At 36.7% G+C, this 27,669-nt stretch overlaps 3 protein-coding genes across 3 annotated transcripts in view; 2 read left to right on the top strand and 1 right to left on the bottom strand.

Annotated features, from left to right (window-relative positions):
* nop58 (NOP58 ribonucleoprotein homolog (yeast)) overlaps positions 1-7,925 on the top strand; it is a 33,937-nt gene extending 26,012 nt beyond the window's left edge. The window contains exons 12-15 of the mRNA XM_039689426.2: positions 6,847-6,995; positions 7,085-7,167; positions 7,324-7,413; positions 7,491-7,925. Of these exons, the coding sequence (XP_039545360.2) occupies positions 6,847-6,995; positions 7,085-7,167; positions 7,324-7,413; positions 7,491-7,541 (373 nt within the window). The 3' untranslated portion in view covers positions 7,542-7,925. The remainder of the gene's footprint in view (positions 1-6,846; positions 6,996-7,084; positions 7,168-7,323; positions 7,414-7,490) is intronic.
* Positions 7,926-12,680: 4,755 nt separating this feature from the next.
* On the bottom strand, positions 12,681-18,239 carry tcf23 (transcription factor 23). The gene is made up of 3 exons (XM_039689427.2): positions 17,760-18,239; positions 16,361-16,639; positions 12,681-14,250 (listed from the first exon to the last, which is right to left on the bottom strand). The coding sequence occupies exons 1-3, from the start codon at positions 18,006-18,008 to the stop codon at positions 14,143-14,145; spliced, it is 636 nt and encodes a 211-aa protein (XP_039545361.2). The 5' UTR covers positions 18,009-18,239; the 3' UTR covers positions 12,681-14,142.
* Positions 18,240-19,989: 1,750 nt separating this feature from the next.
* On the top strand, positions 19,990-27,425 carry wdr12 (WD repeat domain 12). Its single transcript, XM_039689604.2, has 13 exons — positions 19,990-20,149; positions 20,316-20,410; positions 20,933-21,027; positions 21,130-21,236; positions 21,337-21,452; positions 21,614-21,768; positions 24,537-24,582; positions 24,721-24,803; positions 24,874-25,014; positions 25,122-25,227; positions 25,315-25,447; positions 25,530-25,602; positions 26,905-27,425. Exons 1-13 carry the CDS (start codon positions 20,109-20,111, stop codon positions 26,980-26,982), a joined length of 1,269 nt encoding a protein of 422 aa, XP_039545538.2. The 5' UTR covers positions 19,990-20,108; the 3' UTR covers positions 26,983-27,425.
* The last annotated feature ends 244 nt before the right edge of the window (positions 27,426-27,669 follow it).

Genomic DNA, 27,669 nt, shown 5'->3' with positions numbered 1-27,669 from the left:
AAGATTAAAGTAATGTCAAAAAAGTAAACAGTAAACACTAAAAGCCTCATATCTTCTAAAAATGTAATTATACATCATTTGTTTCTAAATTAAATTATACAAATATTATAATTAAACCAGTTTTTCCCTTTTTTCATTTAAGAATTATGTTTACGTTCAAAAACAGCCAGAATGGTTTTAAAATTCAGAAGAAGAAAAAATAATCTGAGTCATACGTAGTGCTATACTGCCCTCTTGTGTTCAATATCAGGTAGGCCTATTGTGTATATTCCCACCGGTTAATCAACGTGTGACTCCGCTGGGACTCGGGAACTTTTAAATCGCTTACTTAAAACCGAAAGTCAAAATACAGATATCCGCACAAGACATTAATGTTGTGGAGTAGAGCAAGCATTTTAAATAAATTCCTATTAAGTAGGATTGAACTAAACAGAATGAACGTTCACTCTGTTCTGCTGGTTCCTCGCTGTTGGCGCGCACAGTTATGAATGCTTGTGCAGCCATGAGTTTTAGTTTAATTTTAAAATTAGCGCAATTTCGGGATTTGTATTATTTGAATTTATTTTTAAAAAACACAATGTTGAGTTTTATTGTAACACTGTTTAATCGCGCCCACGGTTATATTTTGTATATTATATATAATTATAATGTATTTCTGTATAAAATAATACTACAATAAAAAACACATTTGTGACCGACCTGATCCAGCAAAATTAGTCACAGTGACCCAAATTTAAAAATTGAGATTTTGATATTAATGGAAAGAGGACACTGTAAGCTTTCAAATGATACCTTGGTCATACCTTGAATGGTTGTAACGATATACAGATTTGAATTCTGGTCGTCTGCCCTTTTTTTTCCAATTGAAAACCTAAGAAAATCGCTTTTAAAGTTTTTTTGCCCGTTTTTTTTTTTTTTTTTTTTGATATCTTTCAAAATCCATAGCATTTTAAGGGATAAACTATTTATTTTATATAGCTTAATTTGACCAAATAGATTAACATATATAAATGCAATTTAACGAGGCTGAAACTCAACTTATTTTTAATTTTTTTGAAATAAATAATTAAAAAGTCACTTTTACAAAAATGTTCTAAAATCAGAAAGATTAAAGAGGAGTCAGAGAGAAATTCAGTTTTCATACGGATTAGCCCACATAAGCAGAGAGCAGTCTGTTTTCTTTCATTTTGAATGGTTGTGTTTAAAAGTAGACATTTCAATATATATGTCTGTGAGGATACCTTATACGCTGACTTTCGGTTCATGAGACAAGCTTCAGTTCACGTGCCGCGCGTCTCCGCGTCGTGATTAGGCCTAGCCTATTGTCTGCAATTTATTTCTTATTATTAAATCCTAGTAATTGGTTGATGAAACATTGATTTAAATTAAGATAATTATTTTAAAACGAAATTTACTTTAAAGAAAGGCTTTGTGCTTGCATGTTTAAGCTATGTGAAAGTTTTAGTGCTGCTTCCAGAGAACGGTCACGTTCGGATTGTTTTTCCTCATAAATGCGAACACGGAAAATAAAATAAAGATTTTATGTTCTGGAGAGAGTCAACCCTTCTTCATCGGGTGAGTATTACTTTTGGTTTGTGCAGTGTGGTTCACATAGGCCAATTTATTAAAATATTTAATTATCTGGGAATTGGATCTCCTCCATAATGCTGAAATTGCCCAATTTAAAAAAATTTAGTAATAATTTAAGTTTTGTGGTGTAAGTCTACGTATTTTATAATCTTAACTTCAAATAATACTAATAGTAATTTAAGATGTTGTAGCTAGCATTGGGTCTGGACGTGAAGGATAACTTCGGGAGTTGAAGGGACGTGTCGGTGTCGTGATTCTTCTCACACCGCGACACAGGTTCGTGGATCTGAGTGTCGCGATCGTTACAGCCTTACATAGGCTATATTCTTCTTGCAGATAAATATACTCACGCAGTTTAGGTTAGAAGCCTCCAGTGAGTTCAACGTTTCAGGGGATACCCGGGAAATGCTCAGAGGTGACGAGGGGAGTTGAGAAGAGCAATGTTTATTTCAGCGAATTTAAAGCTTTGACAACTTTAATCGTTATTTAAATACCTTTACTCAATTATCTCGACTACGAAACCCTGTGAGATTATTTTTGAATGTCTGTTCTTTGAAATTAGCAACAAAAAAAAATATATATATATATATTTTTTTTTTGTTATTTCATGGTTTTTCCACATAATCGGCCCACATCTTAAAATGGAAGGTTGCAACTTCCGACTCATTTCGCCAGAGCGGGTCACATTTGATTTTTATTTTTTAAACAATGTAATGTGTAAACTAAAAATAAACAGATTATTTGATAAATTGTATATTTAAATCTGCATATTGTAGCCTAATATCTGCAGTGCAGCCTAGTCTTAATAAATGTATGCTTCATTTTTCATTAGTAAATTTGATCAATAAATTCAATAATTTAGAATAATAAGACACTATAGGGCTGTTACCCTAGGTAAGGCTGATCAAATTAAATCGGTTACACAATAATGTTACGAGATTGGTTTAACAGGAGTCAATTAAAAATCGCTGTAAAGAACGATACTTTTAAACATAACCCTAAATCACCATAAGGTGTCGCCAGATGACCGTCTTAATGAACGAGTCATGGATTCAAAATGCTGAATCATTCAGTAATGAGAAAACACATTGCTTTGAGATGCGCAAAGGGTCGCTGTGATCTTTGTTTAACTATTTTCTCTGCTGAAACAGAAAAAAGTCAATATTGCATCTAAAAAGTCAATATTGCGTCTAAAATGTAAGTGACTTGACTTGTGTGTGTGACTATGTTTGTTGTAGTGAAAAGAGTTGCACCCTTGTTAAAGTTTAAGGCCTTGTGTTTTGGATATATATCTTTCTTTTTTTTTTTCTTTTTTTACAAAATATGCATATAACCCATATATTTTAGATTTATTATTTGCTTTAAATTAAATTAAGATTGTATTTTTGGTAATTGAACCTGAATGAATTTAAAAATGAATGTGCTATATTTCAGATAATATATTTGTTTTTCTTAAAATTTGAACTAACTTTATTCTCAGCTGAATTATAAATATTTTATTTCTGTATGAATTAAAAACACATTTGATTTTTCTTTTTTAATCAATGTAGAATGTGTAACTGAAATATAAACAGATTAGGGCTCTGTTCGAGGACAAGTAACTAAAACCAATGCGACATGATGAATGTTTTTTTCCCAAACCATCTCAGAGTAACAGATTACTTTTCTTTCTTACTATATTCTTTCTTACTATAAACTGTGCTGTAGAGCTTGCATCAGTCAAAGCAGGGTTACATTTTGCATGTCGTGCACAATAAACCTAAAGGCACCAGGGTGGCGGTGCCACCGGCTTCATATATATATGTATATATACAGTATATATATATATATATATATATATATATATATATATATATAGCTGTGATCCGCGATGAAGGGCCAAAGCCAGTGGCATGGCCACCCTGGTGCTTTTAGGTAACTAAGGAACCGGGGTTGCGGTGCCACCGGCTTGGGCCCTTCATCGCTGCTCGCAGCTATATTTATTATTATTATTATTTTTCTTACGACTATTCGGGCACTTTTGGGGCCCTTAACATGCTCGAAAACTCTTGAAACTTTGCACACGGGTCAGAACCCGCGGCCATCAGAGCCGGGCTGAAGATGGTACCTGGGCGTGGCAGGGGGGCTCGTCAGCGCCCCCTGGAATGGGGTCCGAACACTTGGTCCATAACTCAAACACGCTTGCATGTAATAATATGAAACTCGGTACGCATGTTGATCTCATCGTTTCATCTATACCTCGCGCTCTTACTTTTTACCCCAGCCCAACAGGAAGTCGGCTATTGAGGTTTGTTTGTAAAACGCTCGCAATGGTATTTGAAATACTCCTCCTAGAGCTTTGATCCAAATTCGACGATACTCGGTCAGCGTGAAGTCAAGACATTGAGGATGAAAGCTTGTGTGGGGATTTTTGATATCTCGAACGGTTTGGCCGTGGCGAGGAAACGAAATCATGGTGAGAAACGTGAAACAGGAAGTTTGTTATAACTTCAGCATACATTAACTGATCTTGATGAAACTTCAGCAGTATGTTCGCTGTAAGAGGACGATCACATGGATGTGACTATTGTGAGTCAAAGTTATAGCGCCACCAACTGGCAGCAGGAAGTGTGTCACTTTCAAAATGCTTTGATATCACCCTTTTATTTTTACCCGATTTGCTTCAAACTTCATATGTATAATGTAAACATACGGCAGATGTAGACCTGTGAATGGATTCTTGATATCTTTGAAACTGTTGCCGTGGCGACGCATCAAACTTTACCCTTCTTTTAGGATGCTTTTAGGATGCTTTTGAGACCCTTAGCATGCTTTAAATTGCATGAAACTCGACAGACACATCACATTTATTAGCCAGTAGACATGTGCAACGTTTCAGAAACGGGTGTGGTGAGGGCTCAGTAGCGCCACCTTTTGACAAAAGTGGGGTTGTTAGTTTTATCTACAGTTACAAAAATCGGTATGTATATTGTACTCCTCGAGCCGGACAACTTTCTAATTGACACTCATTAGCTTGGACCCACAGAAAGTCAGATATGTTTGTTTGAATGTAGAGAAAATCTCAGAATTTTGCCAGTCTCTCAGTGTCCCTCTGTGTGAGTGAGAGGAGGGGGGCTTGTCAGGTTAATTTTAACCCTTTATTTGCTGTGTGCGACTTCTCTGGCATTTTCGGGGGCCTTAACATCCTCGAAAACTCGTGAAACTTTGCACACGGGTCAGAACCCATGGCCATCAGGGCCGGGCTGAAGCTGGTAACCGGGCGTGGCAGGGCGGCTCGACAGCGCCCCCTGGACTGGGATTCGAACATTTGTCCATAAATCAAACACACTTGCATGAATTAATATGAAACTCGGTACAATTATAGATCACATCAGGCCAAACAACTTTCGTGCTCTAAGTTTTATGACAGTTCAAATGGAAGTTATTTATGAATTATGAATTATGGGTTGTTTGAATAATTGTCCTAGGAGAAATACATCAAATCACAATGCATGTGTTTACCAATCACAACCAAACTCGGTGTGCATAAAGTCAAGACATTGAGGATGCTCAATTCCGGACGGATTTTTGATATCTAGAACGGTCTGGCCGTGGCGAGGAAATGAATTTTATGACTAAAAAAGGACACATAAAGTGTGTTATAACTTTGCTCAATTTACCTACAGTTACAAAACTTACCACGTATATTGTTCTCGTCAAGCCGATCAACTTTCCAATTTAAAGTCATTCGCTCTGAGCAACAGAAAGTCAGATATTGTAGTTTGAATGGATTTATTTCCCCTGCGATTCTCTCTCTCTCTCTCTCTCTCTCTCTCTCTCTCTCTGTGTGTGTGGGTGTGTGTGTCTGTGTGGGGAGGGGAGGGCTGTTGTCTGTGTTTATGTGTGTGTGTGTGGCTGGCTGTGATTTTTCCTACAAGTCCTTGTTTCTAAGTCCTTGTCTTTTTGCATAACAATTTTGCATAACAATATTTTTAAATGACAAAATAGGCATATAACCCCCATCTTTTAAATGTATAGATTGCTTTAAATAAAAGTAAGATTGTATTTGTAATTGAAGTTGAATGAATTTAAAATTCATGTGCTATATTTCAATATATTTGTTTTCCTTAAGATTTTAAAACACTAACTTCATTCTTATCTGAATTACAAATATTTGTTTCTGTATAAAATAATACTCTGACTAAAAACACATTTGATGTTTTTTTTTTTTTGGTATTTTTATTTACATGTATTTATGTGTGTGTGTGTATAAAGTGCAGGGGTTTTTTTAGATAAAGTAGAATTTCTATAACTATGTGTTGAACTAATGAATCACTCTTGTGTGTGTTAAACACAATCTACTTAATACAGACAACTTCATTATAAAGATAAATAACAAATCCAAAAAATATATGATTATAATCTATGACAAAAAAAGCCATTACAAACTATATTAATGGAAAATACACATTGCTCTTTGTATTGTTGTAAAATATTCATGAAAAACAAGATAACAAAAATCAAAAAGATAAATTATTTTAGATATAGCCATGTTTTAAATGTATAGCAGAGATGTTAATTGAGACAGCAACATACAAACTTTCTAGAACAACATGGACCTGGATAGCTGGTTTTTATGGAGGACAGTGAAGAGGAAGAGGGTGCAAATCAAACAGCTCATTCTCAGACTACACAGCAAACAGCTTAAGTTTTTAGTGCTTTGTTTGAGGTTTTTAGTGCTCTGTCCTATCTATTATCAACATATAATAGATGGAACAGAACAAGAAAGGCAATTAATAATCTGTCATTGCGTCACTGCATTATGATATGAAAGGCTCAGTACAGTGTGGCACAAAACGCTTATGCGCATCCCGAGTGGAGAATGATGCGCTTAAAGCCACATGGTTTTACAGCGCACAGCGCATCGAGTCCGCATTGATGCAAGCTCTACAATACACTTCTTTTTGATAGTCAAAGCGGGGGTTACGTTTTTACACGTCGTACAGAATAACCCTAAAGGCACCAAGGTGGCGGTGCCACCGGCTTTATATTAAATATAAATATAGCTGTGAGCAGCGATAAAGGGCCAAAGCCGGCGGTACCACCATCCCGGTGCCTTTGGGTAACTAAAGGCATCGGGGTTGCGGTGCCACCGGCTTGGGCCCGCAATCGCTGCTCGCAGCTATATTTGCAATTTTTTTTTGTATATTTAACAACCAGCCAAGCTTAAATTGTGACAGCCCTGGATTTAAGTCTTTTCTTTTTACTTCCTGCCAGTGATGTAAAGGTATACGACCCATCTGGTGACTCAACACTCCCCACCACCTCTAAAAAGAGGAAGATTGAAGAGGTAGAGGAGGCTGATGAGGAGGAGAAGCCTGTAGAGGCTAAAGCCAAGAAAGTAAAGCGGGAAGCCCCCGCAGAAGGTAAACATCCATACAGCAGAACACTGAGATGACTGGTGATCCAGACACTTGTTAAATGCAGATAAACACAAAATGAATATTAATCACAGGAGAAGCAGAAACAGAGACCCCAAAGAAGAAGAAGAAAAAGGAGAAGAAAGCGGAGGAGACGCCTGTAGCCGCCCCAGCAGAGGTGAGGGGGTGGAATGATAAATTCATCTCTGGTTGACGGTGCATTTAATTCTCTGAATCATTTTTTTTAATTCAAGTTCAGCTTATCTACGGACTGAATCTGCTTATGATGTTTAAGTAGAACTTGCAGTTTCTTATTGCTGCATTTACTTTATAGGTGACAAAAAAGAAAAAGGAAAAGAAACGAGCAGCGGAGGAAGAGCCCAAGGAAGAGCTGGAAGAAGCAGCAGTCAGTCCAGTAGAAGAGGTAAGAGCCGTGATGACAAATACAATCATGTTATTTATACTTCTGGAAGTCCTAAAACACATTTGTTCCCTTTACAGACAACAGAAAAGAAGAAAAAGAAGAAAAAGGTTAAAGAAGAGGATGAATAGATGAATGGGACTTCTTTTCCATGAACTTTGTTGTATATAAAATGACTTTTATAGAGTTTTGGCCATCATATCATGGTCACGTGCGTGGCCCAGCTCACATTCACCAGTTCAAGCGGACTGTTATCTTTTCTTTTAGACAATTTATTTTTTAATTATAGGACATTTCTCTCTATATAGCTTGATTGAGAAAAGTTCATAAGATTTGATTCAATGCTCCTTGTGTTGAAAAATACTGGATCTTTCAGTTTGTCTTTTATAAGTGAATGTTTTTAGTTTTAAGTGAGAACAGGGTCACATAAAAGTAATCTCTGTGAGGAGTCAGTTTTTTTCATGTAAAACGGAGTCATTTGTGTCTCAGGATTATTAAATACTGTGTTTCTATCATGTGGACTTATTTTTTTTTTGTTGTTGGAAAGGACTGCTTTTCAAAATCTGTAATGCTGCACTTCAAAATGTTTAGATTGAAATACGGTGTATTTAATTCCAGGATGATCTCCTTCCCAAAAAGGAAGAAAGATGTTGCTTACAAATTTAGTGGAGACGAAACTCTGGACAATGAGGACATTTAGCCAAATCTTAGGATGGAGTATTTCATGTTTTATTGTGTGTGTGTGTGTGTTTTACATTCCACTGTGGTTCCTCCTCTTTCCTTGTTCCAGTAAGATCAGGGCAAGTCAAGAAACTTGGCCAAAATACAGCATAAATTTAGCCAGCCATCAGCATGCACTAGGTCTAATGAGCAGGAGATAGAGCAGCTATTTTGATTATCTGTCTAACATGAGAGGAAGTGACAGAATCTGGATATCACTGAGCCAAGATACAGTAAATCACACTTAAGGAGAAAGCAGTGCATTTTTAATATTCGTAGGCAAAAACCTAACGTAATGAGTGGCTCTCAAGATCTAGATCAGTTGTTCTCAACCTTTTGAATCATAGGCTCCACATTGTCTAAAGTCACCATGACTTTTCTAGTTCTTGATTTACTGGATAAGGATGAAGATGCATATACATATTTTATACTCTATATTTTTACCCTATAAAATCCGTTAGAGCGCAGCATAGCTAGAAAATTGATAATGGGAAAATAATGCACTGTAGGAAATCTGTAAAAAAAAAAAAAAAGAAAAATGACCCGCAGCTCATCACTTGGACATACTCTTTTTTTTTTCTTTTTTTTTAATGCAAAAGCAGGATAAAATTCAAAATACTGGTAAAACACCTGCAAAAAATAAATATGGAAGATTCCTTCAAATTAACAGTACATTGTGCCCTATTTTTGCAGATTTGTGTGAGTGTGGAGTGAATTTTATTTTGGTGTGTTTTAATAATTTTGTCTTATTTAACAAGACTTTTCTAGTCATCATGAGGCCCCTTGACCGAGTTCGCTGATTGGCCAAATAAATTATAAGTGTGTGTGTATATATATATTTAGGGTTGTCAAACGATTAATCACGATTAATTGCATCCAAAATAAAAGTTTTTGTGTTTTGTTTGTTTATGTGGGTGCACTGTGTATAATTATTTTGTATATATAACTACACACACATACATGTATATTTAAGAAGAAAAAAATTATATATGAAATATTTATATATATATATATATATATGATGTAAATTATATATAGATCTATGAAAATAGATCAGTATGAAACTGTATGACAGTATGAAAATATTTATTAAATATATACAAGCATGTGTGTGTATTTATATATATATATAAAATAATTATACACAGTGCACCCACATATATTATGTAAACACAAACTTTTATTTTGGATGCGATTAATTGGGATTAATCGTTTGACAGTCCTACTGTAAATATATAGATAAGATAAAAGAAATTGCCTCCCACTGCCAAATGCTTTTTTTCCAGAAAATTTCTTAATTTGTAAATATTTGTTTGAACATTTGGCGAACAGAAATGGAATGACGAGTCCCTCTGGGGGGTCTATATAAAAAGTGTCAGTATCTGCAGTGCACATCGTCCTCAAAAACAAGCAGATTCACCAGTTCTTGCATGTGTGAGATGTACAGTACCCCACTCTTCCACCATGGCACTCGCAAGTTCTCGAATATGTCTGCAGCACTGTCTTAGGTGTCTTACATTAAGGACATTGGGGTTTGCTGTGTTCACCTGTGCAGTCCTCATGGCTCTTGCAGCAGGGCATGTTCACACAGGTGATCAGGGACCCTGGACCTCTTTCCCCTGGTGTTTTTCAGAGTCAGTAGGAAGGTCTCCTTTGTGTCCTAAGTTATTGGAACTGTGACTTTAATTGTCTACCGCCTGTACACTGTTACTCTCGGTTTCACAGAGATTAAAGGGATATTACACTTTTTTTTGAAATAGGCTCATTTTACAACTTCCCCAGAGTTAAACTGTTGAGTTTTACGGTTTTTGAATCAATTCAGCTGATCTCCAGTTCCGGCGGTACCACTTTTAGCATAGCTTAGCATACATCATTAAAGTGGACAAGACCATTAGCATTTCTCCAAAAAAAAAAAAAAAAAAAAATGACCAAAGAGCTTCGATATTTTCCTATTTAAAACTGGACTCTTCTGTAGTTACATCGTGCATTAAGACCGACAGAAAATGTAAAGTTGTGATTTTCTAGGCAGATATGGGCAGGAACTATACTCTCATTCCGGCGTTACAAGCGTGCAGCAGGCGTAATGATATGACACAGCGCCTGAAAATAGGCTACCTTCCGTCAACATAACTACACAAACTGAGTCCTGGTCACGTTGGAAGTTACTGAGCTGGGCACTATTTTCAGGCTCTTCGTCAAATCATTACACCTGCTGCACTCATAAAGTTTCTTGATTATTACGCAGGAATGAGAGTATAGTTCCTGGCCATATCTGCCTAGAAAATCGCAACTTTACATTTTCTGTCGGTCTTAGTGCACAGTGTAACTACAGAAGAGACAAGTTTTAAATGGGAAAAATATCGAAACTCTTTGAAGGTAATTTTTTTTTTTTAAATGCTAATGGTCTTGTCCACTTTAATGATGTATGCTAAGCTATGCTAAAAGTGGTACCAGCAGAAGCGGAGATCGGCTGAATAGATTCAAAGAGTTCAGAAAAAGAGTTCATTCAGAGTTAAACTGTTAAAACATTGTTTAAGCCCTTTCTAATAAAGATCTGTAATGCTTATTTGGGTTTTACAAAATTATCTTTAAAATACAGTATCCTGGAAAAAGGCACATTTCTTTCTTTGCTGAGTTTACATGTTTCTTTGGATATTAAAGATGTTCTTGATGTTTTGTTAAAACCATCATGGGTTTTTGGATTATTTTCTTGAAAATCCAATCCAAGCTAATATTGTATCAGGCTGTAGCTCGTTTGGCTCTAATTGGAGCCTTTCATTTTAAGTGTTTTCCCCATAGATCCCAGAATTTCCTCAATGCTTCTGGCTGAGATCGCTCCTTAAATGGTGAGAACGAGTTGCGATGGCAGAGATTCTAACGCAGCAAACGTTTGCCCTCGTTCTCCGGCTCCGTAACCCTTGCCTTAGTAGCGCAGTTCTCTCTGGTCCATTTTGGCTATTAACATGAGAAAAAGGTTTTATCAGGAACATAGGCAGATTTATAGAGTTAGCCTTGACCATTTCATATGGATGGGAGCCCAAAGACCTGGAGCTCTGAATATGAATAATTGAGGATACTAGGCATGTATGTTCCACACCACAAAAATAAAACACACGTATCCAGTGGTTGACATGTTTTAACCAGTAGAATGCCATTCATTTTGTAAAAATAAGTAATGCTTGTAGGATATTACAAGTAAAAGAGGTGCATCCTGGGATGCTTTTAACTCTCTGATGCACAGTGTTGGGGAAAGTAATGTGTTGTAATATTTCGTTACCCCCAAAAAAGTTACTTAAATGAGTAGTTTTGAAAAAACCTTTGCTGATAATTTACTCATCCCCCATGTCATCCAAGATGTCCATGTCATTCTTTCTTCAGTTGAAAAGAAAGTGAGGTTTTTGATGAAAACATTCCAGGATTTTCTAATGGACTTCAATGGGAACCAAACGGTTCAAAGTCCAAATGAGAGTTTCAGTGCAGCTTCAAAGGGCTTTAAACGACACCAGACGATGAATAAGGGTCTTATCAAGCAAAAAAAATGGCTCATTTAATAAATAAATAACAAAGTTTAAGTTTTATAAGCTCAATGCTCGCCTTGCTCTGTACTGTGATGTGCCTTCGTGACTCTCCTGTTTGAACTCGTTCATCAAAATGAACTCCCTTTTCTCCTTTTTCCGAGTCGTTTGGTTCATTCAACGAACATAACGAACAAATTGACTCGGAAAAAGATTCGTTCATTTTGATGAATGAGTTCGAACAGGAGAGTCACGAACGTGCATCGCAGTGCAGAGCAAGGCGAGCATTTGAGCTTATAAAATTTAAACTTTGTTATTTTTTTAAATGAGCGATCGTTTCGCTTGATAAGACCCTTATTCATCGTCTGGAATCGTTTAAAGCCATTTGAACAGTTTGCAGTTTTTTGCATATTTTCATCAAAAAACTTAATTTCTTTTCGACTGAAGAAAGAAAGACATGGACATCTTGGATGACATGGGGGTGAGTAAATTATCAGCAAATTTTGTTTTGAAAAGTGAACTACTCCTTTAGTTACTTTTTATAGAAAGTTGTTACTTTTGGGTTACCTTTTTTCTCTTGGGCTGGGCTTGCTTGTTTGTTTTTTAATAACAAAAGTTACATTTTTGGCACAAAAAGTGAAATGAATAAGCCTCAGGCTGAGGGAAATGCAAAGTCAGTCAATGGGAAAACTAAGTAACTTGCGTTACTTATTTGTAAAAGTAAATCAATTGTAGTAGCATAGCATTACTTGTGTTACTTGAAAGAAAATCTGATTATGTAACTTGTAATGTGTTACCCACAAAAATGGTGATGTGAGTAACTTGTTACTGTAGTAGAAAGCCATTTTTTTAACCCTTCAGGTTCTGAAGTTACATGCAAACTACCATAGATGGTGACCTTTGACCCTTACCCATAACTACTGTCTTCTCTATGTCATTGCATTTTTTATTTACAACAACATACATTCAACGTGACTGATGAAAGTGAAGTACATTTTCTATTGCAATAATTCGCCTCGAAACACATTATTTTGATAAAAGATTAGTTTTATTCTTGTTTTGAAATAAAATGAAACATGAAGATTTTTTTTATCCATGCATGGGTTAAACGGTATTAAAGAAGGTCCCAAATAAACTTGTTTTTAGAACAAGTTTTAGACCAAGACCAAAATGTTTTAAGATAACGAGAGACATAAATTCAGTGTGCGCAAACATTTGACTGCAAGTGTTCATTTCCCTCGTATCATTCATTTTCTTGTTCATCAATAAGAGAGGGTAAAGCAGTGGACTTAAGGCTCAACTAAGTCAAAGTTAACAATCAACCTAAATCTGTTCACAACAGCTGTCATACAGATCAGTGGCCCACATGATGACGTCATGATACCTGCAGAACGTACAGAGGTCCAGACCTGGGGTGCGTTTCCCGAAAGCATCGTTAGCCAACTATGGTCGCAAGTTCCGTCGTTGCCAATAGAGTTCAATGGAAATTGCGACCAATTTGCGACCATAGTGGCTAACGATGCTTTCGGGAAACGCACCCCTGGATGAATATTATCTTGAAAGACATGCAAGCTTTATAGAAAGCTATAGTTGCACAATACCAAACATGGCAGTGAATACTCATTCCTAAAAGCGTTTAGTAAATGGTTTGTTTTCCGAGCAAATACCGTAAGAGAACACTGTAACTTTTGAAGAGTAAAAATATTCTTGAATGGGTTTTCCTGCCTGTAATAATTTTAAACGATCTGCTGAGCTACCCATGATTAAGAGGACATGGGGGTTGTCCACTTGTGTGTGGTTACCAAATGTTCCCTATAACAATCCTCCCTTCCCACTAATCAAGACATTCATTTTATTACTATCAAGTGCAAAACATGGATATTAAACCCAAACACTCAGGATACGGACAGCCAGCAGAGATAAAGCGATTTGTTAACTTTTAATTAAGCTTTGAAAGGGAATATTTATATAACTTTTCTTCCCTACAATCAATATAAGTTGTTCAAAATGATGGGATATTATCCCATGACTTAAATGATTGACTTTATCTCAACATTTTTAATAATGTTAACTTGTCAAAATATGAGTTTTCCAAATTTTTTGTGCTCTTGTAAAATACTTTTTTTTTTGTATTCCTATTAATACTTAATAAAGTTGCCAACAAATAGGATATTAAAATAAAAATATTTTACATAATTAAACACCCTAATCAAGTTAAAAATTAAAACTGATGTGATATTACCACAGATAATTGTTTTGTACAAACAAATACAAATTAGTTATGCACTTACAATGGAAGACTGGGACAAGTGAACAACTGACTATACAGTATATATATGGGGTAAACAATTATATTGATTTATCAAAATAAAAGGTAAAAAATGTGGAAACATAACTGATAAAATAGATCATACTTAAACAATTGTGCTCAAATCTATATTTTCCATTCACAAAAAATTGGAACTGTCCAACAATTCTCAGACATTTTCCCAGTCCATTAGTCTGCATTCACCTTAGGTGGGCAAGATGTCTCCTGACTGATCTGTGCTCCTGCTAATCGCTCTCCTATGTTCCCACAGTAGAGAAGAGAACGCATGGGCCATTTCTGTTGAAGAGGATACAAGTATGTCACTTGGATACCTTCAGAATGCTTATAGATTGGCTTAGTTAATCAAAAATATCCCAAAACATCCTTAAAAAACCTGGATGAATGTTACACAACATGAAACTGTAAAATAATCTCTCGATCAGTGGATCTTGAAGACCCACCCATTGTCCATTACAATATTTGAAGCCTCCCTTCACTCACAATTTCTACCCAATACAATATTTTGGAGCTTGGCATAACTAAGGATGTATTTTCATTATAAAAATGACCAAATACAGTTTTTCTAAGTCGCTTTCACTATAAAAATATATATATATATATTTTCATGATTTGTAATCACAACATTTTTTTCTTTTGTCAAATCAACGTATATAATTTATGTAGTTCAGATAACATAATATTTTGAGTTTCTGGTGATTAAATTAATCTCCTTCATTGTATTAACTCAATTTTTCCATTCCAATGAACTTAAAATTTCAAGGCAACCAGGTTAATTATTTTTTTAAGTTAAACCAACAATATTTTTTTTAAAGAGTTTCTCAGGTGCATTTCTCAAACCACAACTGCAATTCTCAAAACTACTTGTTGAACCTCCACATCATCTATCTTGTGCACATCCTAAAGCAAATTCTCATTCTGGACAAATTGAAAATGCTTTGGTACATTCATGTACAAATATCTGCTATGAATTGCTAATGTCATGTTGATCAAAATATATTCAATTTTCTGTATAATAGAATGTTGTATGTCTGTATGTTTTCCTGAGTCTTACTCCTCAAAACATCTAGGCATTAGTTCCTTGCATGAGTCATGAAATGCGAAATGATAAGGGCTGCTAGTGAACCATACAGAACAGTTATGTAACCAAACAATGTTCACTGTTATACTGTATATATTACTGTAGTCCACTTGCATTTTACATTATACGTTAAATATATTTTAAAGAGACATACTGTAACACACAACCACACACATACATTATAGAACACACTGAACTGTTATATTGACAACATGACGAAGCATTTGTAAACAATGATACAATTTGTCATTCTATGGCACTGATATGTTCATTGACAAATACTCTGTTGAGAGATGAAATAAGGATTTTGAGCAAATTACAGGCTTTTGCAGGTAATCTATTGTATGATGCTGCTTTAATCAATTGGAGTTCACTTTAAAAAATTTTTTTTATTTTTTCCCAGCCAAAGAGAAAAAAAGTAATACAAAAGTAACAACTTAAAAGTAACTAAAGGATTAGTTCACTTTTTAAAAAAAAAAAAAAAATAAAAAAATTGCTGATAATTTACTCGCCCACATGTCATCCAAGATGTCCATGTCTTTCTTTCTTCAGTTGAAAAGAAATGAAGGTTTTTGATAAAAACATTTCAGGATTTTCTCCATATAATGGACTTCAATGGGAACCAAACGGTTCAAGGTCCAAATGAGGCTTTCAGTGCAGCTTCAAAGGGCTTTAAACGACACCAGATGATGAATAAGAGCTTTATCTAGTGAAACAATTAGTCATTTAAAAAATAAATAAAAAAGTTTAAGTTTTATAAGCACAAATGCTCGCCTTCCTCTGTTCTGTGATGAGCGTTCGTGACTCTCCTGTTCAAACTCGTTCATCAAAATGAATAAATCTTTTTTCCAGTCATGACTCGAAGGGTCCTAGATAAGACCCTTATTCATCGTCTGGTGGCGTTTAAAGCTCTTTGAAGCTGCACTGAAAATCTCATTTCAAAAACCTTAATTTCTTTTTGATTGAAGAAAGAAAGACATGGACATCTTGGATGACATGGGGGTGGGTAAATTATCAGCAAAAGTTTTTTTTAAGTGAACTACTCCTTTAAGGATGATTCGAGAAATGTATCAAATCGACTGAGAAAAACTGTAAAAAAAAAAAGAAAAAGAAATGCCTTTTTAGCAGTTTTAGTTTTTCATTTCAGAATTTCATGCTTGTTTTGCCTTATTTTAAATAATTTTAAATAATCTTGAGGCCCCTTAGAAGTTGGTTGAGGCCCCTTTATAGATAGATAGATAGATAGATAGATAGATAGATAGATAGATAGATAGATAGATAGATAGATAGATAGATAGATAGATTCACCTTCACGGGATGCAGGTACTCAGCTCTCTGCAGGATGGGATGGTCCCCCAACATCCCGTCCTGGTCCAGGGTTTCGGTCAAGTGGGCGATGTAGTTGGTGGCCAGGACCAGCACGTCCAGCTTGGAGAGTTTTGTGTCGGGAGGGACGGAGGGTAAAGCCGCCTGCAGGCTGTGGAAGGCTTGTCTGAGGTTTCGAACACGACTCCTCTCTCTCGCTGCATTCTCTGGAGAGTTCTGGCTCTTATATGCTCTGGATGGAGTTGTCGGCCCAGACTTTGCCTAAGACAATCCAAAGGAATGAAGGAAAACTTTTTGTTACTGTTTTGTGAGTCTTTGGAGGTATAGGTCCCACTTTATATTAGTTGTATGTATATAATATACATACACCTCGAAAGCTTTTTGTGTATATATATGTATAGGTAACACAATAAGTGCATAGTTTCTAATTATTAAATTAAATAGTAGTTGAAATCTGTTATACAGACTGTAAAAAATAATCCTGTAAAAAAAACGGTAAACTATTGGCAGCTGTGGTTGCCAGCATCATACCGTAACTATACGTTGTGTTACTGTTTTTGTGTTAGAGCATGTAGCTGTTAAATTAAAGTTTTATACTGTTGCTGACAATACAGTATTTAGCCGTTAATTTCAAAAACATTAACACATGATGCTGGCAACCACAGCTGCAAGTACTTTACCGTTTTTTTTTACAGGATTATTTTTTACAGTGGGGTCCAAAAAAAAAAAAAAAAAAAAAACACTAACAAAAACGCTTCTATTTAGATTTTTTTTTGACAAACTTTTTCATCACAGATTATATTGTTAGCCATTTTATTTTAGCATATTTGAATAATATTAAAATCAATATTTATTTGTTAGTTTCATTTATCATTTATAGTATTATTGTTGTTTATATTAATTTAATTATTAATATTTGAAGAGTTCAGATGCAAAAGCCTCTAAGTGCCATTTGAAATTTTCTTCTAGAATGATCATTTTTATCAAACTTGTATATTTAAGTTCAGTGATTTCACTTGAATGGCAATGATAATTACCTATTAATTGTTATTTAAGTGAAATTACTGAACTTAATATACAAGTTTGATAAAAATCATCATTAAAAAAGAAAATTTCAAATGGCATTTAGAGGCTTTTGCATCTGAACTCTTCATTTATTTACAAATTTCTATTAAAAAAAATCAAAAAAATCTGCATTAAACTATTTTTGGGACTAATTTTGAACACAGTCACACTATGTGAAAAATCATGATATTAACTTTTGATGTGCATGTTAATACACAATACAAACCAAACTGATGATTTCTCATTATTTTTTATATCCAAATGATTTCAAATCCCTTTGAGCGCAAACCATCCGCTACTCCGTTCGTTCACTCACCCACTTCTTTGGCTCTCGACGTGTTGCCTGTTTTACGCATGGTTGTGTCCATCTGTGCGTCCTCACGCTCTTTCCTCCCATCTCTCCCCGCTCCTGTGCCACATCCTCTCGTACCGCTCGCTCAGCCATGGGAACCAGCGGCGAGGCCAGCGAACCGGTCTCTAAATGACAGCACTTTAGTGTCTCCCTCGAGCTGCGCGAAGGGGCTCTTCCACCCAAAGGCCCAATGTCCACTGCGCTCGGCTCCATCCCCTCCCTCTGCCTTATCTGGTGAGGTAATGTGGGGATCTTCAAGCGGTACGTTATCTCTCGCCCTGCCTCCCACGGGTGCTCACTGCCAAGGGAGCAGACTCAGGAGAGTTGCATGGCGTCCCCAGGCAGGTCGGCAGCAGCGGAGGGTCTTGAGAAAAACAGAGAGACCTTTTGCAGCTGCGGACCCACAGCAGACGCAACCTTGACCCCTCGGCCTGCTGGGGCGACGTGACCTAAAACAATGAAAAGTTACTGTGTCGGCTGTCAACGTGATGGGTGTTGATCAGACTGCATGGGACTAGTATGTCAAGGATATCTGGATAAAGAGACGTGATGATGATACATTTAAACATGAGATATTGCTGTTACTCTAGACCAGTGATGTAGAAGGACATGATCACATCTGCTGTCTAACTGCTACTGGCTGACAAGGCATCACATTTTTGAAAAGAATGCAGGAAAATGGAACAAAGTTCTTTTGGACTTGCACAATTTCTTGAACTATTTGGTGTTTCCAGTCACAGAAGTGTAAAAAGGACTAGTTTCATCTAATCTGAAATAGTGTTTCCCAAAAGGAAATGTTCATAGTTCAAGTCCTCAAGATATAAACACAATTTTATACTTTCGTTCTTCTTTGGGGGAAATAATAATAGAAGGAAATAAGAAAAAATGTCAACATATGCCTAGTAGAGCATGCGAAATCACAAAACTTGGCAATGAGTATGTCTGGGTCATATTTCACCATTATTTAATGTTAAATGCAATGTTTATATTGGGGTATGATTGTACTACTTAACTCTTATGGTACAAATGAGTTAAAAAATAGTTGTTGTTTTCTTAGGTGAAAGTGTTTCGCCCATAAAATTTGGTTTAAAAAGAATTTGATGAGAAATCAAATTTAAATTCAGATTTTTGATCACAGACTTTGGTACAATGCGATATATTGTTGAGATCTCTTCTGTAACTCTAGACATGTGAGATTATTTTTGCTTTTTAGGAAAAAAAAATATCTGAGAAGCAGGAGAGAGCAGGGATTTTTTTATTGTGCTCAGTGCTGCATCTTATGGCTGGGTTGGTGGAATAACCAAGGTATTAAACATAGGCTATCTACGGATGAGAAGTTTATTTATGTATAATCTTATTACTTTTTAAATTATTTTTATAACTGAGTCCACTGTATGTCCGACTTATTGCTCTGTAGTCCTCCTTTTGATTCTAAACTAAACTCAAAGGGCACTGACCATTGGGTAAGAGACAAACATAAAGGGGAACTTGAGAGATGAAACCATGCTGATGACCTGGGTCTGTGGTGGAGTAGTGAGATTGATGTATGATTAAACTCGAGGTTCTGTGGGGTGTGGACTGGATTGATTTCATTCCTAGAGCTTCCGAACAAATGGGTTTTTGGGGTGAGGACTGTTGAGGCAGTGAACCCGAAGTTACCCCGTGAGTCAGTCAGAGCTCCTCTTGTCCGATTTTAGGGGGGAAATGGGTCAATCGGAGACGTCCAATAGATTTCTAAGTCATGCAGAAAGAACACCACAAACACAGTTTGATCAGCATGGGAAAATCTCACGAATAAAACTGGGAGTTATGGATAAATATGATACACTGGTCTTTTGCCAGATGAGAAGTTTATCCATGTATTTACTCTTTGAATTCATTTTATTATTGTATAATATATCTCTTTTAATTTCTTTTATAACTGTTTTCATTTTCCTTGCTTTTATTTTGTGAAAATTGTCATTTCTTTCTGGAATGCACTTTGAATTTGCCGTACTGTATGAATGTGCCATATAAATAAGCCTTGCCTTACAGAAAATGTTGTTTAAATGGGCTTGCACTGTTACAAACTCACTTTGAAAAACCTTTTATCATCTACTCCTCTACAAATCCGAAGAAACTTCAGACTGGAGTTAACTCAGACGTAACTAGTTGCGAGCACATTTGTCAGTCATCGATTGCTCTGCGAACAACTGTCATGTCTCCCACTGTCACGCATTTGGAACCACATGGTGGGAAAGTGTCTCCACAGAGTGAAGTTCGCCTGTATTCAGATGTGTTTTCTTTTATAGTTTTGCCGTCTAATAAAATAAAATGTCGCAGGTACAGGCCCGGTTCTTCACCGAAAACAAAAAGTGAGTATATAACGTTAGTGAGCTTAACACAGATAGCTGAAACGTTTAGCTGTAGCTAGATAAGAGATATCCAGCTGAACTTGCTTAGTAGTATTTGCAGTGTTCATATGATGGTAGATGTAGGCCGTGTATGTATGTATCATGTGTAATATGCTCTTCTCTGTAGGTATCTGATAGATGATGTTCCGTTCTCCATCCCTGCTGCCTCTGAGGTGGCGGATCTCAGTGGTGTCATCAACAAGCTGCTGGAAGCGAAGAATGGTCAGCTTGTTTACCAGACATTCATTTAGACGTGTTTTTATCTTGTTATGGTGCTGCATACTTGCCCACTATACGACTAATTTAAAATATTTTTCCAAAAATTGTGTGGAATCTAATTATAATATCCTGTCACACTTTACAATAATGTTTCATTTGTTAACATTAGCTAATATGAGCAATACTTTTGTTTATTAATCGTTGTTAATGTAAGTTAATACAAATCCAGCTGTTTATCGATTATTCATGTTAGTTTACAGTGCATTAACTAATGGTAACTTAATACACTATTTGATTTTAATAATGTATTAGTAAATGGTGACATTAACATAAATAATATGAATAAATGTTGTAGAAGTATTGTTCTTTCTTAGTCCATGTTAACCTTATTGTAAAGGGTTACCAATTCTCTATGTTGATTTAATAGCTAGATTCTGACTTTTGAAGCTGCATCGCTTGGTTATATATTTTTTTTTTGTATTTGTTTTTTATTTAAATTCACATAATTTATGTCTCTTTTTCCAGCTGGACACAAACATGTTGAGTTTGATTTTCTGGTTCGGGGACAGTTCCTCCGCACTTCACTGGCCAATCACATGGAGACAGAGAACATCTCAACGGTATGTCATTGCATTTAATGTAGTCTCACCAACACATATCTATCTAATCTGTTAAACATGCTAAAACATATATGATGCTTGTGTGTGTGTGTGTGTTTAAAGGAAGAAGTGGTGGAGATAGAATATGTAGAGAAGTTCACAGCCCCACAGCCAGAGGAGTGTATCATGCACGATGACTGGATCAGCTCGGTGGAGGCAGATTCTGAATGGTGCGCTTCATCCAAAACATTCTAAACAGAGGTCAAAAATGTATTTGCTTGGACAGTTTTGTGGCTGATCTATTCAAGTCGTTCTCTGCTTTGTGCCCAGGATCCTCACAGGCTCTTACGATAAGACTGCACGGATTTGGTCAATGGAAGGGAAGGCTGTGATGACTGTGGCTGGACACACTGATGTTGTGAAGGATGTAGCCTGGGTGAAGAGGGGTAAGAAACATACAAGTGTTTATTTGAAAGATAACCAGTATGAGATGCCTAATTTGCATTTATGTGTGAATCTGAGAGGATTTATGTATTGACGTTTAAGAGAACCAATGATGCATGAGGTTTCTGAATTTTTCTGTTTTTGATGGTTCTGTGGCTTTTAGATGGTCTGAGCTCTTTGCTCCTGACGGCATCTCTTGATCAAACAATCATGTTGTGGGAGTGGAATTCCGAACGGAATAAAGTGAAGGCCCGACACTGTTGCCGAGGACACGCAGGAAGTGTAGACACGGTTGCCGTTGACCCCACTAGGACAAAGGTTTGTGTGTGTTCGTTAGTCTTTCTGTTTTTTTGACTTCTGTATGATTTTTATTTATTCATAAGTACTTTCATTCATTAAAGGAACACTCCGACTTTTTGGGACTTTAGCCTATTCACCTTACCCCCCAGAGTTAGATAAGTCCATACATACCTTTTTCATCTCCGTGCGTGTTATAAGTCTGTTTGACGCTAGCCTAGCTTAGCACAAAGACTCGATGTGACTGGTTGCAGCTTTCATACTGATCCAAATGAGTGGCAAAATAACGCAAACGTTTTCCTATTTACATGTTGTGATTTGTATAGTCACATAATGTACAAATAACAAAGTCAAATGAGACACAGACATCTTTTAACCGTATAAAACCTGGGAACTATTCTCTGAAGGCGAAGCACTGCTACTTTGACGGCGTAATAACCGCATTACCGGAGACACGCCGTGTTGAGGAGCGGAGAGTTCGCTCGGTGTTTGGGTAATAGAGTCAGCAATTTATAAATAGTAAAAGCGTAGTTTAGAGTCATGGGTTTTCGCTCTATTGTAAATAGCTGCGACTGTAAACAGGGGAGGTAACCATGTTTCACAGAATTCCAACTAAAAACGCTGACTGGATGAAGAAATGGCTAACTTACTCTGGATATTTATCCAAACACACCTAAGATTATCAAGGGACATTATGTTTGCTCGGTACATTTCAATGAGGACGACTATTTTGAAAAAATGGAATTTGCCACACGGACCATAATGTGCTGAAGGATACGGCCATCCCATCGATAGCACAGACAGGACAAGTGGATCACCTGCGTCTGAGGTAAGTGTTCCGTTATGTTTTTAGATGACCTACTGTAACAGTGCCTTTAGCCAGATCTAATGTAACGTTAGTGACACTATTATATGATTAGGGTATGAATATGTTTGTATCTTGATGCGGTGCGGACGCGCTTGGGAAAAAAAAAACGAGCGCGTTTACCGCGTTGAACTTGCACCCTGCGCGCGGCGCGCCTAGTAGCCTAAATTTGAAATAACCGTGGAAATAACGAACTTGAGCGTGCAAAAGGGTACGATAGGCTGTGAGTTCATTGTGCAAAAACAATTTGTGCTATTACTTTCCCCTTATTCTATCCTATAGTAATGCAATACTGTATATTATATAGGCTACTGTTGAATACATTTGGTTCAGCTAATAAATTGCATTTAAAATATATTGATTCCTGTAATAATAATTATTTATTCATGATATTTATAAATCTGGGTGCGTTTTTGGTTGGAAATCAATGAAACATGGTACTGTATTACCTGGTCTCCCCTGTTTATTGTCACAGCTCATACAATAAAGCAAACACCCATGATAAACCTTGCTTTTCTATCAAATTAGTAATTGCTGACTCTTTATTCCAACGCTGAGCGAAGCGAACTCTCTGCTCCTCGTCACGGTGCGTCTCAGGTGATTGTTATCACTCTGCCCAAGTAGCAGTGCTTCCCCTTCAGAAAATATAGTATTTATACGGTCAAAAGATGTCTGTGTCTCATATGGCCTTGATATTTGCACACTCTGTGACTATACAAACCACAACATGTAAATAGGAAAACGTTTGCGTTATTTTGTCACTCATTTGGATTAGTATGAAAGCTGCAACCATTCACATCCAGTCTTTGTGCTAAGCTAGGCTAGCGGTGGGTGCGTCAAACAGACTTATAGCACGCACGGAGATGAAAAAGGTATGTATGGACTTATCTAACTCTGAGGGGGTAAGGTGAATAGGCTAAAGTCCCAAAAAGTCGGAGTGTTCCTTTAAGTTAATGAATTTTTATTCATGTGCATTTAAATAATCTAAAGTGACATAAAAGACATTTAATAATGTTACAAAAGATTTTAATTTCAAATAAATCGGTTTCTACAAAAATATAAACTGTTCTCAACATTGATGATAAAAAAAAAATGTTTCTTGAGCAGTAAATCAGCATATCACAATAATTTCCTGAAGGATCATGAAAACTGAAGACTGGAGTAGTGATGCTGAAAATTCAGCTTTGCCATAACCGGAATAAATTACATTTTATAATATATTAAAATAGTAAACAGTTGTCGTACATTTTAATGATATTTCACACAGTATTGCTGTTTTTACTGTATCTATGATTAAATAAACAGCCTTCGTGAGATAAAAATATTTAAAAATTCTTACCATCCCCCAAAATATGAACAGTAGTTTATGTATATTTTTATTTTTTCAATTAATATGAATAAAATATATATACATATATATATTTACTTTTTAATTATATATATATATATATATATATATATATATATATATATATATATTTGCTTTTTTAATTATATACAAATATATATTTGCTTTTTTAATTTTATATTTATATATATAAATTACATACATTACATTTTAATTAAATTAATAAATTACATTTTATAATATATTAAAATAGTAAACAGTTGTCGTACATTTTAATGATATTTCACACAGTATTGCTGTTTTTACTGTATCTATGATTAAATAAACAGCCTTCGTGAGATAAAAATATTTAAAAATTCTTACTATCCCCCAAAATATGAACAGTAGTTTATGTATATTTTTACTTTTTCAATTAATATGAATAAAATATATATATATTTACTTTTTAATTATATATATATATATATATATATATATATATATATATAAAATTTAAAAAAGCAAAAAAAAAAAAAAAAAAAAAAATTTGCACCAAAAGTAACATATTTGAATTATGTCTTGTTTTTTTGTCTTCAGTTTTGCAGTGGCTCATGGGACAAAATGCTAAAGATATGGTCAGCAGGTATGTTTTTAGAAAACTTTTTTCTGTGAAATGTCCTTTTGAATTACACAAGGAAAAACATCCACCATCAAAAAAAGAAACCAATGAAAGGATGTATAGTAATACATTTATATAAACCGGCTTGTATTGTTGTCTCAGTGCCAACAGAGGAAGAAGATGAAATAGAGGAACCCAACAGACCACGCAAAAAACAGAAAATGGAGCAGATGGGGCTCACACGGGTGAGTATCTGAACATGTTCTTGACTCAGACTCATGGTTTGCAGTTTCATAAACTCTTGTTCTGCTCTAGACTCCGCTCATGACTCTTTCTGGCCATAATGAGGCAGTGTCCTCAGTGCTCTGGATGGATGCAGAGGAACTGTGCAGTGCATCATGGGATCACACCATCCGTCTGTGGGATGCAGAGACTGGCGGGCAGAAGAGTACGCTTGTGAGTGACACCAGTTCTTCATAAAAGTAGTGCTAGATAGAGTTTTGCACCACTAATGCAATAAACATGGACTGCTGGAGTTAGAGACTGGTGTTCTTGTATTGCAGATGGGCAGTAAGGTTTTCAACTGTATCTCTTACTCTCCTCTGTGTCGCCGTCTGGCCTCGGGCACCACCGACAGACATGTTCGTCTATGGGACCCAAGGTCTAAAGGTGACTATCAGAGATTCTTTATAATGATGCCCTCTCAAACTAACAGCTATTTTAATTGCTCATCTCACTTTTTTTTTCTTCTTCCAGATGGCTCTCTAGTTCTCTTGTCACTGACGTCCCATAATGGTTGGGTGACGGTGGTCAGGTGGTCTCCATCTCATGAGCATCAGCTGGTGTCAGGATCTCTAGATAATGTGGTGAAACTGTGGGACGTCAGGAGGTGTGGGACTCACAGATACTTTGTACCACAATACCGTCCTGTTCCTGCATGCGTGTCCCTAACAGTCTTGGTTTCTTTACAGCTGTAAAGCTCCTCTGTATGATCTTGCTGCCCATGAAGACAAAGTACTGTGTGCTGACTGGACAGAGAATGGGGTACGTCAAACCATTCAAATATTTGAAACTCTAAAAATAAAGATCTACTTTAAACTGACATATTTTTTTAGTTTATTTGTTTTTGTAACAACAAAAGTACCAGAGGTACATCAGCTTAGATAGCAGAAGATGGCAACATGGAAAATCCCAGACAGAATTTTCCAGTAGCACATCATTGCAGTACATGGGATCCAGGGGGTGGAGTTAGATCCAGATTTAATGGGTGGAGATGGGTAGGATTAGGGGTGGGGTTAGGGATCAGGGGGTGGAGATGGGTAGGATTAGGGGTGGGGTTAGGGATCAGGGGTGGAGATGGGTGGGGTTAGGGGTGGGGTTAGGGATCACGAAAATCCCCCGCCATTGACAGAATTTTCCAGTAGCACATCATTGCAGTACATGGGATCCAGGGGGCGGAGTTAGATCCAGATCTAATGGGTGGAGATGGGTAGGATTAGGGGTGGGGTTGGGGATCAGGGGGTGGAGATGGGTAGGATTAGGGGTGGGGTTAGGGATCAGGGGGCGGAGATGGGTGGGGTTAGGGATCAGGGGGCGGAGATGGGTAGGATTAGGGGTGGGGTTAGGGATCAGGGGGTGGAGATGGGTAGGATTAAGGGTGGGGTTAGGGATCAGGGGGCGGAGATGGGTAGGATTAGGGGTGGGGTTAGGGATCAAGGGGTGGAGATGGGTAGGATTAGGGATCAGGGGGTGGAGATGGGTAGGATTAGGGGTGGGGTTAGGGATCAGGGGGTGGAGATGGGTAGGATTAGGGGTGGGGTTAGGGATCAGGGGGTGGAGATGGGTAGGATTAGGGGTGGGGTTAGGGATCAGGGGGTGGAGATGGGTAGGATTAGGGGTGGGGTTAGGGATCAAGGGGTGGAGATGGGTAGGATTAGGGGTGGGGTTAGGGATCAAGGGGTGGAGATGGGTAGGATTAGGGGTGGGGTTAGGGATCAGCGGACGGAGATGGGTGGGGTTAGGGATCAGGGGGCGGAGATGGGTAGGTTTAGGTACATGTAAGATGGGAGGAGTTGGATCTGGATTGCAACTCCTCCCCCTGGATTTCATGTTCTGCAGTGAGGACCTTCTCAAATTTTTTGCCATTGACAGAACCCTTTCACTGTTATATGGTAGAGCAAGCTTTAAGCGTCTTCTGAAATAGTACAGAATATCTGGTATGAAACACAAGCTTCTCATTTCTTTTTTGTGCTTCCTCGCTTCCTTTCCTGATTTCTGATTAAATTTGGAGGATATTTCTGTGGGTTTATCTCAATCCCTCTTTTCTTTGTCTGCTTTTCTCTCTAGTTGATCTTGAGTGGAGGAGCAGATAACAAACTCTACACATACAGATACTCTGCCTGCGTCTCGGATGCAGGGGCATAGGACTGTTTTCTCTCTTGCCAAGACCGCCATGGGAACATAAGCTGTGTCTCCTTTGCATTTAACAGAAATTGTATTCTGGAAACCAGCTACAAACAGACAAAACCACCTTACAGCCTTAGAGAGACAAACACATCTGTGCAGGTCATGTGTAAAACCATTCTTATGCTCGATGTCGCATCTGATTCAGTGGGTCGATTTATGGATGAATAGTTTTAAGAATTGATTTGCACAAATTTGTTCTTCTGTTTCATGATTAAGGCCTATTGTCTCATTCAGTTCTTGAGTAAATTACCTTATTTAATTTAGTGCAACAATTTACATAAGAGTGGGCTCACCAATGATCTACACATAGGTGGTTTAAATGTAAGGCAAAGTCTTATGTTTTTGTTTGCTTTGATATTCAGTGTTTAATCCTATGATACTCAATACAGTGTCTGAAACCAGTCACGTGTCTGTTTTTACTCTGTTGCCTTTTCATATAGAACAAATATTAAATGACTGTTGTTTAGTTGTGTGAGATTGGTAAAGTGTTCTATAGTTTTATTTACTTTAGAAGTTACATGTTTTAAATGTGAGTTCTTCCACACATAACGTCCTGTCATTAAATATTATACCTTTCCAGATATTGTTGAACTTTGGACTGTATTGTATGGGAATAAATTCTAAGTTAAAACACCAACGGTGTTT

The sequence above is a fragment of the Pimephales promelas genome, chromosome 8 (genome assembly GCF_988280905.1).
Source record: "Pimephales promelas chromosome 8, fPimPro1.hap1.1, whole genome shotgun sequence".
Lineage (NCBI taxonomy): Eukaryota > Metazoa > Chordata > Actinopteri > Cypriniformes > Leuciscidae > Pimephales > Pimephales promelas.
The sequence above is the reverse complement of the archived record's forward strand: the minus strand, read 5'-3'. Positions and strand labels throughout refer to the sequence as shown.

Excerpts from the sequence above, each read along its gene's own strand:
- tcf23 (XM_039689427.2), bottom strand. The coding sequence starts at position 18,008 with ATGGAGCCGAGCGCAGTGGACATTGGGCCTTTGGGTGGAAGAGCCCCT. Across the intron at positions 16,640-17,759 it reads GTCGAGAGCCAAAGAAGTGG|GCAAAGTCTGGGCCGACAAC; the intron begins GTGAGTGAACGA and ends GGATTGTCTTAG. Across the intron at positions 14,251-16,360 it reads AGTACCTGCATCCCGTGAAG|AAATGGCCCATGCGTTCTCT; the intron begins GTGAATCTATCT and ends CCTCTTCAACAG.
- wdr12 (XM_039689604.2), top strand. The coding sequence starts at position 20,109 with ATGTCGCAGGTACAGGCCCGGTTCTTCACCGAAAACAAAAA. Across the intron at positions 25,228-25,314 it reads ATGGGACCCAAGGTCTAAAG|ATGGCTCTCTAGTTCTCTTG; the intron begins GTGACTATCAGA and ends TTCTTCTTCCAG. Across the intron at positions 25,603-26,904 it reads CTGACTGGACAGAGAATGGG|TTGATCTTGAGTGGAGGAGC; the intron begins GTACGTCAAACC and ends TTTTCTCTCTAG.